We start from the raw sequence: 16,194 nt of genomic DNA, 5'->3' as shown, positions 1-16,194 counted from the left end.
TTGTACCCACACCTGATGCCACTAGTTTTCCTTTCTTGGCTGTTCCTGTTCCGTCGAAAGAACTGCTTGCACGGACAAATGAAAACTCAGAAACCAGAGATAGCTGGTGGGGTAACACATTTAGTTCTTTGAACCCTGCCAATTGGTTCTCTGGTTTAGGAGGGTGATTCATGGGAATTTTTACAAAGTACGCTTCAAGTAGTGATGATTTTGCTCGTCATATATATATTGCTTTAAAGTTAATCATGTCTTGTACCACACGTTGTAGTAAAAAAAAAGGCTTTTGCTAAACAATTAACCCAGATGGACTTTGGGACCACCACATGACTCTAGGGAATCTGGCAGGAGCCGGCACCACTCGGGTGGAGTACCTAGCATAATGGTGGACCCTATGTCCAAAATGGGGGATATGTAAGGGGTTAATTTAGTTGCTAAGCTATCAAAATACGAATAAATAGTTTAAATACAAAATGTGCTTTGGGTAAGATAGATAAGGACCAGGTGGCCGGGAAAACTAACTCCTCTGAAAATGTTCAAGGTCTTTCTTTCTTATCTAGTTACAAGAACATCCTGTGGTAAAAACTAACAAGATGTCCTGTCTCTAAGTTTTTTTTTCTTTACAATAGCTCATTAAGAAGGAATGTATTCTTGCAATTATATGCTGACCGTGAGATAAGCATATCCTGCCTGGACAGTGGTCTATGGTCTATATAATCTGATGTATTTGTTTGAATAAACCAGAAGCCATATTGATCACACACTGCCTGTGTTGTCAGCACGTCTTCTCCGAGTACTCGATTGATTGCTTATACTAATTTGGACCCAGGCAACATTAGCATTTGGTCTCCCTTGAAAAGACCCCCTACAGTGCCCCCACAATGGCCCCAGTAGTAATGGTGCCCCCACAATGGCCCCAGTAGTAATGGTGCCCCCACAATGGCCCCAGTAGTAATGGTGCCCCCACAATGGCCCCAGTAGTAATGGTGCCCCCACAATGGCCCCGTAGTAATGGTGCCCCCACAATGGCCCCCATAGTAATGGTGCTCCCACAATGGCCCCCGTAGTAATGGTGCTCCCACAATGGCCCCAGTAGTAATGGTGCTCCCACAATGGCCCCAGTAGTAATGGTGCCCCCACAGTGGCCCCAGTAGTATTGGTGCCCCCACAGGGGCCCCAGTAGTAATGGTGCCCCCACAGTGGTCCCAGTAGTAATGGTGCCCCCACAGCGGCCCAAGTAGTAATGGTGGCCCCACAGCGCCCAAGTAGTAATGGTGCCCCCACAGCGGCCCCAGTAGTAATGGTGCCCCCACAGCGGCCCCAGTAGTAATGGTGCCCTCATAGTGGCCCCAGTAGTAATGGTGCCCCCCACAGTGGCCCCAGTAGTAATGGTGCCCCCCACAGTGGCCCCAGTAGTAATGGTGCCCCCCACAGTGACCCCAGTAGTAATGGTGCCCCCACAGTGGCCCCAGTAGTAATGGTGCCCCCACAGTGGCCCCAGAAGTAATGGTGACCCCCACAGTGGCCCCAGAAGTAATGGTGACCCCCACAGTGGCCCCAGTAGTAATGGTGCCCCCACAGTGGCCCCAGAAGTAATGGTGCCCCCACAGTGGCCCCAGAAGTAATCGTGACCCCCCCCCCCCCACACACACACAGTGGCCCCCATAGTAATGGAGACCCTCATAGTGACTCCCTACAGTTGCCCCAGTACTAATACTATTACTACTAGGGCTGATATAGGGGCCACTATTACTAATAGTGTCCCCTATATCGACCCCAGTAGTACCAATGACCCCACAGTAGCCCAAGTAGTATTAGAGCCCCCCATAAACCGATATACTTACCTTCTTCAGCGCTGAGGCTCCTCTTCTCCGCAGGGCTAGGACGACACCAGGATAGCTGCCGCTCTTACAGAGCTGACCAATGAGGGCAGGGGGTGTGGTCATCTCTGTCCCGCCGCAGCCAGGCTATGCGCACTGATAGGAAGTGTCATAACATCCAGGTGAGATGTGAGGAGGCAGCGCGGAGGGACACTGGTGAGTTAGAAAATAGTCCAACATGTCACGTCCAGACGGAGCTCAGGGGGGGCGGGGCCTGTGCGGCTAGAATGTAGTTGCGCCTGGCAGCTCATCGCTACAGCAACTCCATTCTAGACAGCGGGCTTTCTGCGTCTCCGGGAGGCGTGCGGCCGCAGTGATTAGAGCGGAGGTGGCTGCAGGGTGAGTGCTGCGGCCTGACCGAGGAGGAGAGGGACCCGTCAGCGGGCGGCAGGAGGGTCTAAGGGGCTCCCCACCTATTACCTGTGCGCTGTACGTCCGTGTGATGCGCAGCCATTTGTACGCGTAATCCTTGTGTTATACGTGAGTCCCAGAAACAACGCAGCGTGTTCTACTTTGGCGCGTGTTAGCCATGAGACAGCCCCTTGCGTGTATACGTGTCGTGTAGCGGCAGCGCCGGATCTACGTCGGTACAACCTGCATGACTGTGACCATAACAGGATATCAGCGCAGTGGTAGTGTTTACAGTGCGGTTACCTCCTCGCCTCACAGCGGGCGTCTTCTCTGATGGTTTTCATCTCCCCGGGCCGAAACTGCATCCAGCCACAACCCAACCCTTCCCATCTTGCCGTGGCCCCAAGCGGCCCTGGGAATCACAGGGGTGGTCCTTGTCAGAAAAACATGGCTGCTTTCTTCCAAACACAGCGTCACCATTGGGTTGGGTCAGGTATTGCATTCACTTCAGTGGAGCTGAGCTGCAATACCGCACAAAACCCCATGGGCAAGGGTGGCACTGTACTTGGAAGAAAGCAGCCATGTTTCCCTAACCCCTCTTTAGTTAATAGCGCCCCCTCTGTGGCCCCCGCAAAGTAACGCCAGGCTCGCACAACCATATTTTGCAGTGTGCGGGCTGTGAGATATACGCGTGGCACGCAGTGACTACACATTGGCGTTGCGTGCCACCCATCGCCATGTACTATCTTCGCGTGAATGCGCCAAGATAGAACATGCTGCAGTTTTTTGTACAAGCGGTAAGATGGCTGCCTATGGGTGATTGGTGTGAAATATGCCGTACTGACCCGCTGGTGTGAGCCGGCCTAAGGGCTGATGCCCACGGGTGGATTAATGCCGCCTTTCCTATGGCGTAGATCCCACGGCGGAATAACGCAGCTATTGGGATCTCTTGAATCTAATAGCTCCGTCCTCACACGCCGGATTCTGCCGCCGATTTACACTGGCATTTTCCCGCGTTTTCCCGCGGTGGGTGGACTAATATAGTATTAATGGAGACCGCGGAAAAACGCATGGATGCCCGGCAGATCTGGCACCGCTGTTAGTAATGTGAACACGACCCCAGAGAGAGCCGCGCGGACCTGGAAGATGGGAGGAGCTGACGGTGGATCCCAACAGGACCAACTGGATCCTAAAAGGAAAAGAGTGTTTCCGCCGCGCAGACGGCGCCGATGAAGAGATTGGAAGTTCTTAGGCAGATGCGCCCACCTGAGAGCGCCGCAAGAAAAGCGCTACGCAGAATCTGCAGCCCCTCACTGTAATGAATGTCACGTTAGAAACGGCACCCCCTACTGCCCGTCATAGATGTGTAGTAGGACTCGCAGCACGGTCTCCAGCAGAGGGATCGCCCCTAAAACCCTCCGTGTAAAGTGAGACCCCCTTTGGGATTACAACTCACTGGCTTCACAGTGGTTACACCGCCAGGCGGCTCTTCAACTAAATCCCCTCGCCGGCCTGGAAATGAGTGGTGCAAACTGGTCAGCAACGGTTCTCTTTTCCCGTTAGAGGTCCTTGCTGATAGAAGCGTCTCCGGTCGTTCTGCAGTCACACGCGGCCCCAATAAAACTACTCCTTAACCCCTTAACGACCACCAATATGCCTATTGATGGCCTGTATCAGCAGCCTGTGTATGAAGAGAGAGTGCGGGGCGACCCCTCTTCATACAGCGCAGCTGTTTATTACAGCTGACACCTGCGGGTAATAGCTGCAAGCAGCTGCGCGGCCAGTCCCGGGTATCAACGCTTAAAGGGGTTGTCTCACGCCGAAACGTTTTTTTTTTTTTTATTCAATAGGCCCCCTGTTCGGCGTGAGACAAACCCAAGGGATGGGTTAAAAAAAAAAAGTTTATTACCGAATCCCCGCGCTGCGGCGACTTCTTTCTTCCTTTACCAAGATGGCCGCCGGGATCTTCACCCACGATGCACCGCGGGTCTTCTCCCATGGTGCACCGTGGGCTCTGTGCGGTCCATTGCCGATTCCAGCCTCCTGATTGGCTGGAATCGGCACACGTGACGGGGCGGAGCTACGAGGACCAGCTCTCCGGCTCGAGCGGCCCCATTCACCAGGGAGAAGACCGGACTGCGCAAGCGCGTCTAAAAACGCCAGAAGACAGCGAATTTAGACGGATCCATGGCGACGGGGGGCGCTAGCAACGGAGCAGGTAAGTGAATAACTTCTGTATGGCTCATAATTAATGCACGATGTATATTACAAAGTGCATTAATATGGCCATACAGAAGTGTATAACCCCACTTGATTTCACGAGACAACCCCTTTAAATGCTGCTGTCAATTCTGACAGCTTCATTTAAACCCCCCGAACGATGTTCAGGGGTCCCATACAGCCCCACCTGTGTGAGATCGCAGGGAGCCGTATGGGTGTCATGGCAGTCGGGGTCCTTCTGAAAGGCCCCAGAGCTGTCTTAGCAGACTGCCTATCAAGCCATCCCGCGGGGTGGCCTGATAGACTGCCTATCAGATTGCAGTATGATGTAATGCTATGGCATTACGTCATACTGCAGGAGCGATCAAACCACCGCTAGTTGTGGTCCTTCGGGGGGCTTAAAAAAAAAGTAAAAATAAGAGTTTAATTGTAAAAAACAAAATAATAATAATAATAAAAGTTTAACTCCCCCCTCCACCTTTTGCCAGATCTATAATAAAAAAAATCTAAACCATAAAACAAAAAAACATATTTGGTGCAGCCGCCAGATGTTTGCAGTGAGGTAGTTGGGAAGTACTAAAGGGCAACTAAACTTTTTTAAAAAACTTCTAACATGTCAGACGTTGATCAGTGGGGTCCGGGTGCTGAGACCCCATCGATCACTAAAAGGAACTGACAGAAGTGCTCGTTTGGTTTTCCATTCCTGCTTTGATTGGTGGACGGACAATGTAGAAAGTCCATGAAGTCCTTATACTGCAGTGACCGCTTCTGTCTGTTTTAGCAATCAATGGGGGTCTGCACCCGGACCCCCACTGATAAAAATGTCAGACATGCCAGCGCTTTATTATTATTCACACTATACATGAGCCTCTGCAGCCTTTGTTGTAGTTTTTTGCCCTTTTTTTGTCCAAAGTCAAGAATGGGTAAAAGAAAAAGACAGATATAGTTTTTCTTTCTTTATGATCCACTAAAAGCTGCATGTGGGAATACATCCATGGCTGTGGGACGTGTATGGAGCCACAGGAGGGCACCGATACAAAATGACAGTATGATATTCCTCTCTTGCTAGTATTGCTTTTAGGGGAGAATACCTGTCTGAGCACCATATAGCTGCACGGGGTCTCTAAGGGGGCGTTCACACCATTGATTTGGTGCAGATCTGCAGCAGATGTCACCCCTTTAATTTGAATTTAATTGCAAGGGTGAAATCTGCTGCAGATGTGCACCAAAATCCACAGCAAATCAGCGCTGTGTGAAGCCTGTAAGCCACTGTACTACGGCGCTGCATGGGACTCCGTGTGCCCCAGTAGTGTCTCCTGGGGCCTAAATGGGGTTTCTGTGTATCAAACCATGTGGGAAAAGGTCTCCCAGTACCATCTCTGCGAACAGCCCTGCAACCAACCCTGTAAAATACTCTATATGTGAATGTAGCCTTTGCCTGTCCACACACAACATGACCAAAGCCACGTGCGGTTTTAGTGCAAATTGCCACATATTTAGCCCGGTGAACGTGTGAACTGCCGACCGGGGGCCCCTATTTTACTGAGCAGAATTGGGAGCTGTAACTTGGAACTAAGATGGCAGCCGCTCTTCACAATAAACTTGTCCTGCTGCACCCCGGCTCTTATCTATAACGTGGCAAGAGAGTCATATAAATGCAGTATACACATACTTCTCCAGGGCAGCCGGGGCTCGGCTGCATTCAGTTCCCCTGATGGACTTTGTTTCTCTACCACCTTCTGTCAAATGGCAAGAGCGTTGTATACATACTTTTGATAAGTGTATATACTGTATTTTGGCCCCTCTCAGTAGAATGGATCATATATTATCAGCATGTCGCATGTCCAAAATCATGCTACATAAGATGCAGACCCTTGGAGGGGGTCACCAGTAGTTTGACAGGAACTACACTCTTGGATATACAGATTATTTCACTGCACGGAAACTGGCCAATGCAATGGCTCTACAGTGGTGCAAGGAGCATTGTCAATGGACATTTGAGCAATGCAAGCATGTTCTATGGAGTTATGAATCACAGTACTCTATCTTCACCTGAAAGTGACGTACCTGGGTGTGGGGGATGCCTTTTGTCTGAATGTGTTGTGCCAAACGTTAAGTATGGTGGAGGTTCCTTTATGGTCTGATGGTCTGGGGATGTTTTGGGTGGCACGGTCTTGGTTCATTGGTTGTAGTAGCAAGAACCATAGAAAAGGAGGTGAACCTTCACATTTTAGACAACAATGTGCTTCTAATAATATTGGTTTGCTCTGAGACTGGTCAGCAGTACTTCCAACAGGACAACGTACCTTGTCACAAATGCAATGCAGTTTTTCTGTTGGTTAGAAGATATGAATGTTTCATGATTGTGGAAAGAAAGAACAAAGACAAAAAATTCAGAAGGAAAGTAGAGGAGCAAGAGACCCCGATCACAAACTAACATGTTTCTACACAAATGCCCAGAGCATGGGAAACAAACAAGGAGAATTGGAGCTCCGAACACAGAAAGAGAAATATGATGTCATAGGCATCACGGAAACTTGGTGGAATGTTGCATATGATTGGGATACAAGGCTTGAAGGATACAACTTATTTATAAGAAACAGACCTAATAAAAGGGGAGGAGGTGTTGTGTTGTATGTTAGGAAAACATTCATCTCCGCAGAGGTTCAAGCTTCAGAACTGGGAGTTCTGTAGAAACTGTTTGGGTAAGAATACAAGGAGAGAACAACAGAAAGAACACCATTGTAGGCATTTACTATAGGCCTCCTGGACTAGCAGAAGATATGGAGGAACTCTTTATACATCAGATGGCCAAGCTCTCCAAAAAGCACAACATAGCGATCATGGGAGATTTTACCGATCCAGACATTTGTTGGGAATCTCTCTCAGGTTAAAGTAATGGATCCAATAGATTCTTATCCGCTATTGCTGACAACTTTATCTTCCAGAAGGTAGAAGAGGATCTGCTATCTTGGACCTAATTCTAACCAACAGGGAGGAAATGGTTGAGGAAGTAAGGGTGGCTGGGACCTTAGGAGGCAGTGATCATGATATCCTTGGATGTTGGATAAAAAGGGGAGGAAGACCTAAGAAAACTCAGACCTCAAGGTTGGATTTCAGAAAGGCAGATTTTAATGAACTCAGAAAGAGGATAGGAAGAATCCAATGGCTGGATGTTCTTAAGGACAGAAATGTACAGGAAGGTTGGAAAATATTGCGAAATGAGATTCTCAAAGCATAATTAACAATCCCTAAAAGAAGGAAGAATGGGAAGCAATTAAGTAGACGAGGATGGATCAACACAGAACTTGTACACGTGTTAAAATATGAAAAATATGTTTATCAAATAGAAAAAGGGGGGAATATCTAAAGAAGAATATAATGGAGTCTGCAGAAACTGTAGGGCAAGTGTCAGAAAAGCTAAAGCTGATAATGAATTAAGACTTGCAACAGAGGCCAAAAGCAATAAAAAAGGATTTGGGGGGTCAAAAGCAAAAGAAAAGCCAAAGATGCTATAGGATGCTTACAAGATGAAAATGGTGAATTGGTTAAGAATGATGTTGAGAATGCTGAACTTTTAAATTCTTATTTTGTATCTGTTTTTTCTCAGAAAGTAGATGGAACATCAACGGATCTTCCCTGTGCTATTGGGGGAATAAAAGAATGCAGGCTATCTGTAAGCAGAGAGATGGCGAGGGAACACATAGCTAACTTAAATTAATTCAAGTCGCAAGGTCCAGATGAATTACATCCTAGGATACTAAAGGAAGCAGTGGAGGTAATTGCTGAACCACTCACCATAATCTTTGAAAATTCCCGGAGAACAGAAGAAGATTGGAAAGGGGCAAATGTTGTCCCTATCTTCAAAAAAATGGAAGATGGTGGATCCAGGAAACTACAGGCCTGTGAGCCTGACTTCTATACTGGGAAAGATCTTTGAACAAATTATTAAATAGCATGTATGCAAGTACTTAGATGAGAATGCAGTAATTAACCAGAGCCAGCATGGGTTTGTAACAAGCAAGTCATGCCAGTCTAATCTAATTTCTTTCTATGACAAAATCACTGACTGGGTTGATCAGGGAAATATGGTGTATATAGTATATCTTGACTTTAGTAAAGCATTTGACAAAATATCTCATACCATACTTATTGAAAAAATGACAAAATATGGGATTAACAAGGCAACTATTAGGTGGATTCACAACTGGCTGAGCGATCGTACTCAGAGTGGTCATAAATGGCTGCATATGCAAGTGGAAGAATGTATTAAGTGGGGTAACACAAGACCGTCCTAGGCCCCGTGTTGTTCAACATTTTTATAAATGACCTGGAGGAGGGAATTGATGGAAAACTGATCAAATTTGCCGACGACACAATGCTAGGAGGAATAGCTAACACTAGGGAAGAGAGGGAGAGCATTCAAAAAGATCTAGAAAGGTTTGCACAGTGGGCAGCGAATAACAATGGTATTTAACAAGGAGAAATGCAAAGTCCTACATCTGGGCAAGAAAAATGAAAAAAAAAATCACATACAGAATGGGAGGAATTGGGCTAAGCAGCAGCACATGTGCCTTGGGTATACTAATAGATTATAGACTGAACACGAGTCAGCATTGTGATGCAGCAGCCAAAAAGGCAAATACAATTCTGTGATGTATTAAGAGAAGCATAGAGTCTAGATCACGAGAGGTCATTATCCCCTCTACTCTTCCTTAGTCAGACCGCATCTGGAATACTGTGTCCAGTTCTGGGCACCCCACTTTAAAAATGACATAGACAACCTGGAGCAAGTTCAGAGAAGAGTTACCAAGATGGTGAGCGGTCTGCAAATCATGTCCTATGAGGAACAGTTAAAGGATCTGGGAATGTTTAGTTTGCAAAAAAGAAGGCTGAGGGGAGAATTAAGAGTGGTCTACAAATATCTGAAGGGCTGTCACAGTGCAGAGGGATCAGCCCTATTCTCATCTGCACAAGGAAAGACTGGAAGCAATGGGATGAAACTGAAAGGGAGGAGACACAGATTAGATAGTGAGGGGGATCAATGAGTGGAACAGCTTATCACAGGAGGTGATCCTTCGATGGAAGTGTTCAAACAAAGGCCGGAAAAAAATATATCTGGGATGATTTAGTGAATCCTGCACTGAGCAGGGGGTTGGACCAGATGACCCTGGAGGTCCCTTTCAACTCTACCATTCTATGATTCTATGATTGGACCTGCCTGCACACTGTCCCAAACAGAACCCTACTGAACATTTGACCTACCGGTTTGTCCAAATTATTAGGAAATACGTACAGTGTCTATCTTCTATAAGACAACTTGCCAAACATTTGCAGGATGAATGGAGGGAAATACCAGCTAAGACATTAGTACAAAGTATGCCATGGAGAGTTTTCAGTCATTGGGGTCAAAGGAAGCCCCATTAGGTGTTAAGTATTTCTTTACGTATGTTAAGGCCCATGTAGATGCAACGTTTATCGCTCAAAAGTCGTCTTTTAAGCGATAATCGTGGCATCTAAACGCGCGGCCATCATGCACTCCTCGTTCATTGCTCATTTCTTGCCAGCTAGAAATGAGCAATGAGTCTTATTAGCACCGCACGCTGATATCATTCTTTCAGCTGTAATCCCGCTGGCAGTTCTCAGCGGGACACCAGCTTAAAGCGACGGTAAACAATGCTGTTGTTTGCATATCCAAAACAGCTGCATTGTTTTCTGAGCTATCGCGGCGGTTTCCCACTCTGCCTGCATAACTATAAAGTAGCTAATTAGCTACTTGGAGTAATGCGAAGATGATCGCTCAAAACTGTCACTCAAACTGTCGTTTTACACGTCATTGCTCCGTGTAAATGGGCCTTTATTCTTGCTCAGGTGTCCAGTTACTTTTAGTAGGATAGTGTACATTACCAGTCCAAATTATGGACACTCCTTTTAATTCCATGGTTGTTCTTGGTTTCTTTTTTTTTTTTTTTTTTTATATCTTCTAAATAGTAGATTCATATTGAAGACATGAAAACTATGATGGAACACCAATGGAAAGAAGTAATAAAGAAGTGTTAAACCAGAATACGTTTTATATTCTTCCAAGTAGCCCCCTTTTTGCTTTGATAACCGCTTTGCACACTCTTGGCATTTTCTCAATTAGCTTCATGAAGAAGCCATCGGGAATGGTTTTCTATTAACAGGTATGCCTTGCCAAGGGTTTAATTGGGAAATCTCTTTCCGCCTTAATGTGTTTTTGCGACCATCAGTCGTGTTGTGCAGACGTCTGATTGGTACACAGTCCCATACAGTGTTTAGCCCTATTCAACTACTATTCTAATCCACATTGTGGCAAGAACCACTCAACTAAGAAATGAGAAACGACTGTCCATTACTTTAGAACATGAAGGTCAGTCAATTTAAAAAATGTCAACAAATTTAAAGATATCCTCAAGTGCAGTCATGAAAACCATCAAACGCTATGACGAAACTGGCTCTCATGAGGACGCCTCGAGAAAGGAAGACCAAGAGCTACCTCCACACCAGAGAAGTCCATTAGTTACCAGCTTCAGAGTCTAAAAATTAAAAGCACTTGAGATTAGAGCCCTCATCAATGCTTCACAGACGTAAGTACCAGATAGATCTCATAAACTGTTCAGAGGGGACTGAAAAGGGGGCCCATAAGGCCTCTCTTCTCCATATAGGGAACCCAGTACTATGAATAAAGCATTACAGTTGGGGGCCCTGTTACAGGTTTTGCATTAGGGCCCAGGAGCATCAAGTTCCGCCTCTGGGCAAGAGAGTTGTATCCAGACAATATATACTTACTGCTCAGCATAGCACACTGCGCTTCCGTATGGACTGGACCAGCAGAAAGGTGCAAAAAACAAAAATAGGGGTGGAGCTACCTGAATGGGTGAGTGATTTGGAAAAGTTATAGGTAGAGAAACGTGCAGAAGATGTGATTCTTCTCAGTCGTTAAGATGGTGGGTCCTGGAAAAGACCTAGTTGTTCGGGTGCAGCCAACCAAATAATAGTCGCACTGACAGGTGAGACTATTCTGATGCCTCTGCCTGGTACATCATGCACATACCAATAGCCAATACAAGGTGTATCCTGGCTATAACTGAGGAAGGGGAGTTGCCCATGAGCTCGTCTTTTTATGCTGGTTTAAAATGAAACTGAGAAGCTGAGCTTACTTCTTGTATTGTACTGAATTTTATATTTCAGCCAGCCGCGCCTGCACCCATCACATTTTTTTGCTTCACTACGGACAGAACCGACAGTGAAATACAGACAAGCAGCAGCTGAACCTGGAGCAATCAGTGTGACCATTCACAGAACTGGGCACCTTATGTCATATCCAGGAATCATACATGTTGAAATCCTATGTACAAAAGTAACTGAACCTGTCACTAAATGCCATCTGCTGTCTTTTAGAGGCAGAGTACCCCTAGATGATGTTTTGTATTTCTAAATTGATTCCTGTTACGTCTTTCTCAGCCCCAAACTCAGGAAACCGGAACAAAGACAAATGCAGAGATACAGTCAGAATTCAGACTCGGGAACTCGGACAGAACTCAAGACAGAGAGACGGACTACATACTTGTGGACAGATAAGGGCAAGACAGACTGCCAAACACTCACCAGAATACCCACACGAATAAACAGATGTAATTGCTAAATAAGTACAAAGAATTAGTTCGTGGATTGGCCAAGTCACTTAAGCCGCGAGGCCATTTCAAGGGTCCTCGTTGTATTGCAGTCCTTACTCTAATGAGACAACTAACCCCAGGATACCTGCCTGCAAGCAGGGCAATCGCCCGACAGGGACGGCTCTGGCACAGGAACCTAAGGACCTAACTAGCTGTAGATGGTAAATGATCCAAGCAGCACAGGAATACACGCACACAGATAGAGACCGAACTGGCAACCATGCCAGCACAGACAGATCAGAAGGCCTCAAACAAACCCAGCACAGAAGATTGTGCAGACAAAGAGGAGCGCACAAGACTGCTCACACTGCAGGAGGAAAACCGGCAGACCCAGACAAAGGAGCTAGTATATATAAGCAACAGACCATGGGGATTGGTTAACTGAAGCAAACCACACCCAGGCAGCACAATCCACCACACCTGTGAAGCTGAGCTGCTGAGAAAACATGGAGAGCAACAGATTCCAGCAGCGAGCTCTAACAATTCCATTTATAATGATGGACATGAAGATGTATAAAATCCACAAATGAAGGTCTGAAGCTCACAAAGGCTTTTTGTAGTGATAGTTCACGGTTCAATTTGAAATTTATGGCAACCCTGAGGAGTACAATGGGCTAAACTATCTGTCGCTCAGTACTTAAAATTGGAAAACTTTGCTTCAGTGAGGTCAGACCAATTTCTGGCGATTTGTTGATGACTTTCTGATACCTATTCTTAAGTATTACCTAGTCATTTAACTCTGACTGCACAGCCTTGGTTGATAGAACATTTCCTACCATAAGCATGCATGATACTCAAACCCCATCTACGCCCAAGTAGAGAGCAGACGTTTTAGCTTGGCCCATTATGTATTTTCAGAGCTGTCTCTGCTATAACGGCAAGTTATCATTGCAGATGAAAAATGATGACAAAGAGATTTTTTTTCTTTCAACTTGTCTAGTCTTTCCATTATTCTTCTCATATCAGTCAAATGGCTTATTAATGAAATACATATTCCAGTTTCCTACAGACTTTTCTCCATATTGCAACCAAATATTGAACCACCTTCTATAAGATTTTAGGAATGCTTACTTTTATAGAATAGGTTTCTAGTATATCTACGGAGTTAGAACCTGTGGGCTGCTGTTCCGTCCACCTGAGTATAATAACATTTAGTAAATGCCTTATATGCACACCTTTCAGACTCATCAAGTTTTTTGCTTTATTTCTGACAGGTCGTGGGTTAAGATGAAATACTCTAGCGGTCATCAGACTGATTCACTGAGGATGGTTGAGGAAAGGAGAAGTAATACTGGGATGATACTAAATCTAACTCTGAAGATTATATACCTTTTGACTGGAGAGGTGAGGATTTTCATACATTATGTATTTGTAAATGTCATCACAGTACAAACGGGCCTCTTCACATAGGTGACTGCAAACATATTAGGCCATACTTGGAAACAAAATCGGACGTTACAGGGTGGCAACTAATTAGGCCCTTAAAGCGTGCCTGACCTTTGTGTATGTACAAAAGGAATAAAAATCTGGCCATTATATGACTGTAATCCTGCATTTTTCACTCGATGTTTCCCTCTGTAAGCTGTATCCCTAATTTTTGTTTGTCTTCCTCCCCCAGCTCAGGAATAATCTGCTATAATGTTGCACCCACATAGAAATAACCGCATCGTAGAGTGTGCAGTAGTACTGAGTATGGTACATAAGAATTCAGTAGGTATGAGACAGTAAATCGCTTACTATTAGATGCAGCAGCACATCTATTTGAGTGTCTCTGATTCTCTCTTCCTCCTCCTCCCTCACCTCTCCATAGACTTTTATAGGCAGCATGAGACAATATTCTCCCTTTCTTCCTGTTATCTGGCTTAATGTGTCTGTTACTAGAGACGGATGCAGTGGACAGCTAATTAGAAGAAAGTGATACTATTGGCCAGGGATTTTTCAGGAACAATTTTAGGTAAATAAACCCATTTGCACTTTTGATAGTTATCATATTGACTGTCACATAAGTACACATTCTTTGAAAAATCAGGGAACTGAACCAATTTTGGGCTTACAGGGAACCTGTCATCAGTTTTATGCTGCCCTAACTACTGGCAGCATGAAACAGCTGCAGGCTCCCACATTATAAAGAACTTCTTGTACTCAGAAATGTTGCAGCATTTTGGTCACAATACGGCTTTAAAAGGATTCCAGAAAAGAAACTGGTAATTAAAGGGCTTGTGACCAGCTAGGGCAGTGGTGGTGAACCTATAGCATGCATGCCAGAGGCAGCACGCAGAGCCCTCCATGCTGGCACGTGCATTGGCGGTTGCTCACCACAGTAGTGAATACTGGCCCGGGGGCCGTGGCTCCCCTGCCGGTATTTACTCAGCGGCGCTGATCCCAGGCGCACACTGTAACATCAGTGTGCACCCTGGATCCTCCTCCCCTGACACCTCCTTTTTTCTGCGAGAGCAGAGGGGAGGAGGCGTCCGGACGCACACACTGACATCAGTATGCACGTCAGTGCACCTAGGATCAGTGCAGAACAGAGGAGCCGCAACGCTTCGACGAGAAGGAGGGCGTAAATATATGTCTCGGGGGGTCGCTATTACTACTGGGGCGAATATAGGGGATTCTATTAGTGTCCCCTATATCGGCCCCAGTAGTAATAGCACTACTACTGGGGCCGCTCTGGGGGGTCACTATTACTATTGGGGCTGCTGTGGCGGTCACTACTACTATTGGGGCTTGTGTAGGGGTAACTAATACTGCAGAGGCCCTGCTGTGGGGGTCACTAATACTGCAGGAGCCACTGTGGGTGTCACTATATTACTGGGGTATGTTTACACGTGGCAGAAGTGCTGCAGAATATCCTCAGTGGAAATTTCTGTGGCAAATTCTGCAGCATTTCCGCTTCCAAAAAGCCGTCACAATCTGCACCCTGTCTTTTGAAACATCCCTGTGCTTTTTAGAACAACTGAGGTAAAGTCATACGTAATGATAAGCCCCGCCCCCTGACATGTTGGCACTTTGCGATAAATAAGTGGGTTATGGGTTGCAGTTTGGGCACTCGGTCTCTAAAAGGTTCGCCGTTACTGAGCTTGGGAAATAACTTTCTAATTGGATGGTGGGGGAGGGTCTGACTGCTGTGAATGCCCTCCAGTCCTAAGAATGGGGGCCTAGAAGTTCCTCGAATGGCTGGAACAGAATTTGCGCGTGCACACTGCTATTGCATTCATTTCAATGGATGCATCGGGGATTGCAGAGTATTTGTACTTGGCAGTTTCTGTCGTTCCGATTTAAATAAATTTTACGTTCATGTGAACGAGCCTTTAATAGAAGCTAAAATGCCAGCGCCTGCTTCTCCTTCTTCAAAGATCTTCCGCTGCATAAAAAAATGTTTTTTTTTTCTTTTTTTACACCTCTCAGATGATCTGCAGGTTGAGACTGGGCCTTTTTGCAATTAATTACTGCCTGATTATTGGGGGAATATATATACACTTGCTCTGCATCCAAAGCTAGTCACTGAAGGGCCCTAATAACATCCCGACACTTAGATTTATGTAAGCTAATCTTCAGTATAGAATGACCACATATGAATGTCTTCATAGCATCCCATACCACAGGCAATGAGGAAGATCTGAAACAAAACCACCTCTGTTCTAGTATTACCAGCAAGCAGGCTCAACCAAAAGGGATTGAACCTCCATACTCTATCCAAACCAAATCCCCTGCCATCAACAGCAAATAGTGGAGAGTGATTAGACACAGTTCGTTGTAGATTGTCCACTCCACGAACATAAGGAGGAATAGATGAGGGGTATCTATTCTAGAAAGTGCCTAACATAGTAACATAGTATGTAAAGCTGAATGAAGACAATGTCCATCTAGTCCAGCCTGACTATCCTCCTGTGTTGATCCAGAGGAAGGCAAAAAAAACCAAGGCCAGAAGCCAATTAGCCCTTTTGGGGAAAAAATTCCTTCCCGACTCCCTAATGGCAATCAGACTGTTCCCTGGATCAACCCCTAATAGTTCCTACCTGACTGTATACCCGGATTGACACTTA

At 45.8% G+C, this 16,194-nt stretch overlaps 1 protein-coding gene across 1 annotated transcript in view; it reads left to right on the top strand.

Moving 5' to 3' along the window:
• Positions 1–2,118: 2,118 nt before the first annotated feature.
• The window catches only part of LOC136588116 (gastrula zinc finger protein XlCGF53.1-like), a 37,005-nt gene continuing 22,929 nt past the window's right edge, over positions 2,119–16,194 (top strand). Inside the window, exons 1-2 of the mRNA XM_066587091.1 lie at positions 2,119–2,216; positions 13,360–13,489. Coding sequence (XP_066443188.1) covers positions 13,373–13,489 — 117 coding nt within the window. The 5' untranslated portion in view covers positions 2,119–2,216; positions 13,360–13,372. The remainder of the gene's footprint in view (positions 2,217–13,359; positions 13,490–16,194) is intronic.

The sequence above is a fragment of the Eleutherodactylus coqui genome, chromosome 13 (genome assembly GCF_035609145.1).
Source record: "Eleutherodactylus coqui strain aEleCoq1 chromosome 13, aEleCoq1.hap1, whole genome shotgun sequence".
Taxonomy (NCBI): domain Eukaryota; kingdom Metazoa; phylum Chordata; class Amphibia; order Anura; family Eleutherodactylidae; genus Eleutherodactylus; species Eleutherodactylus coqui.
Note: the sequence above shows the minus strand (reverse complement) of the source record. Positions and strands in the feature narration are given on the sequence as shown.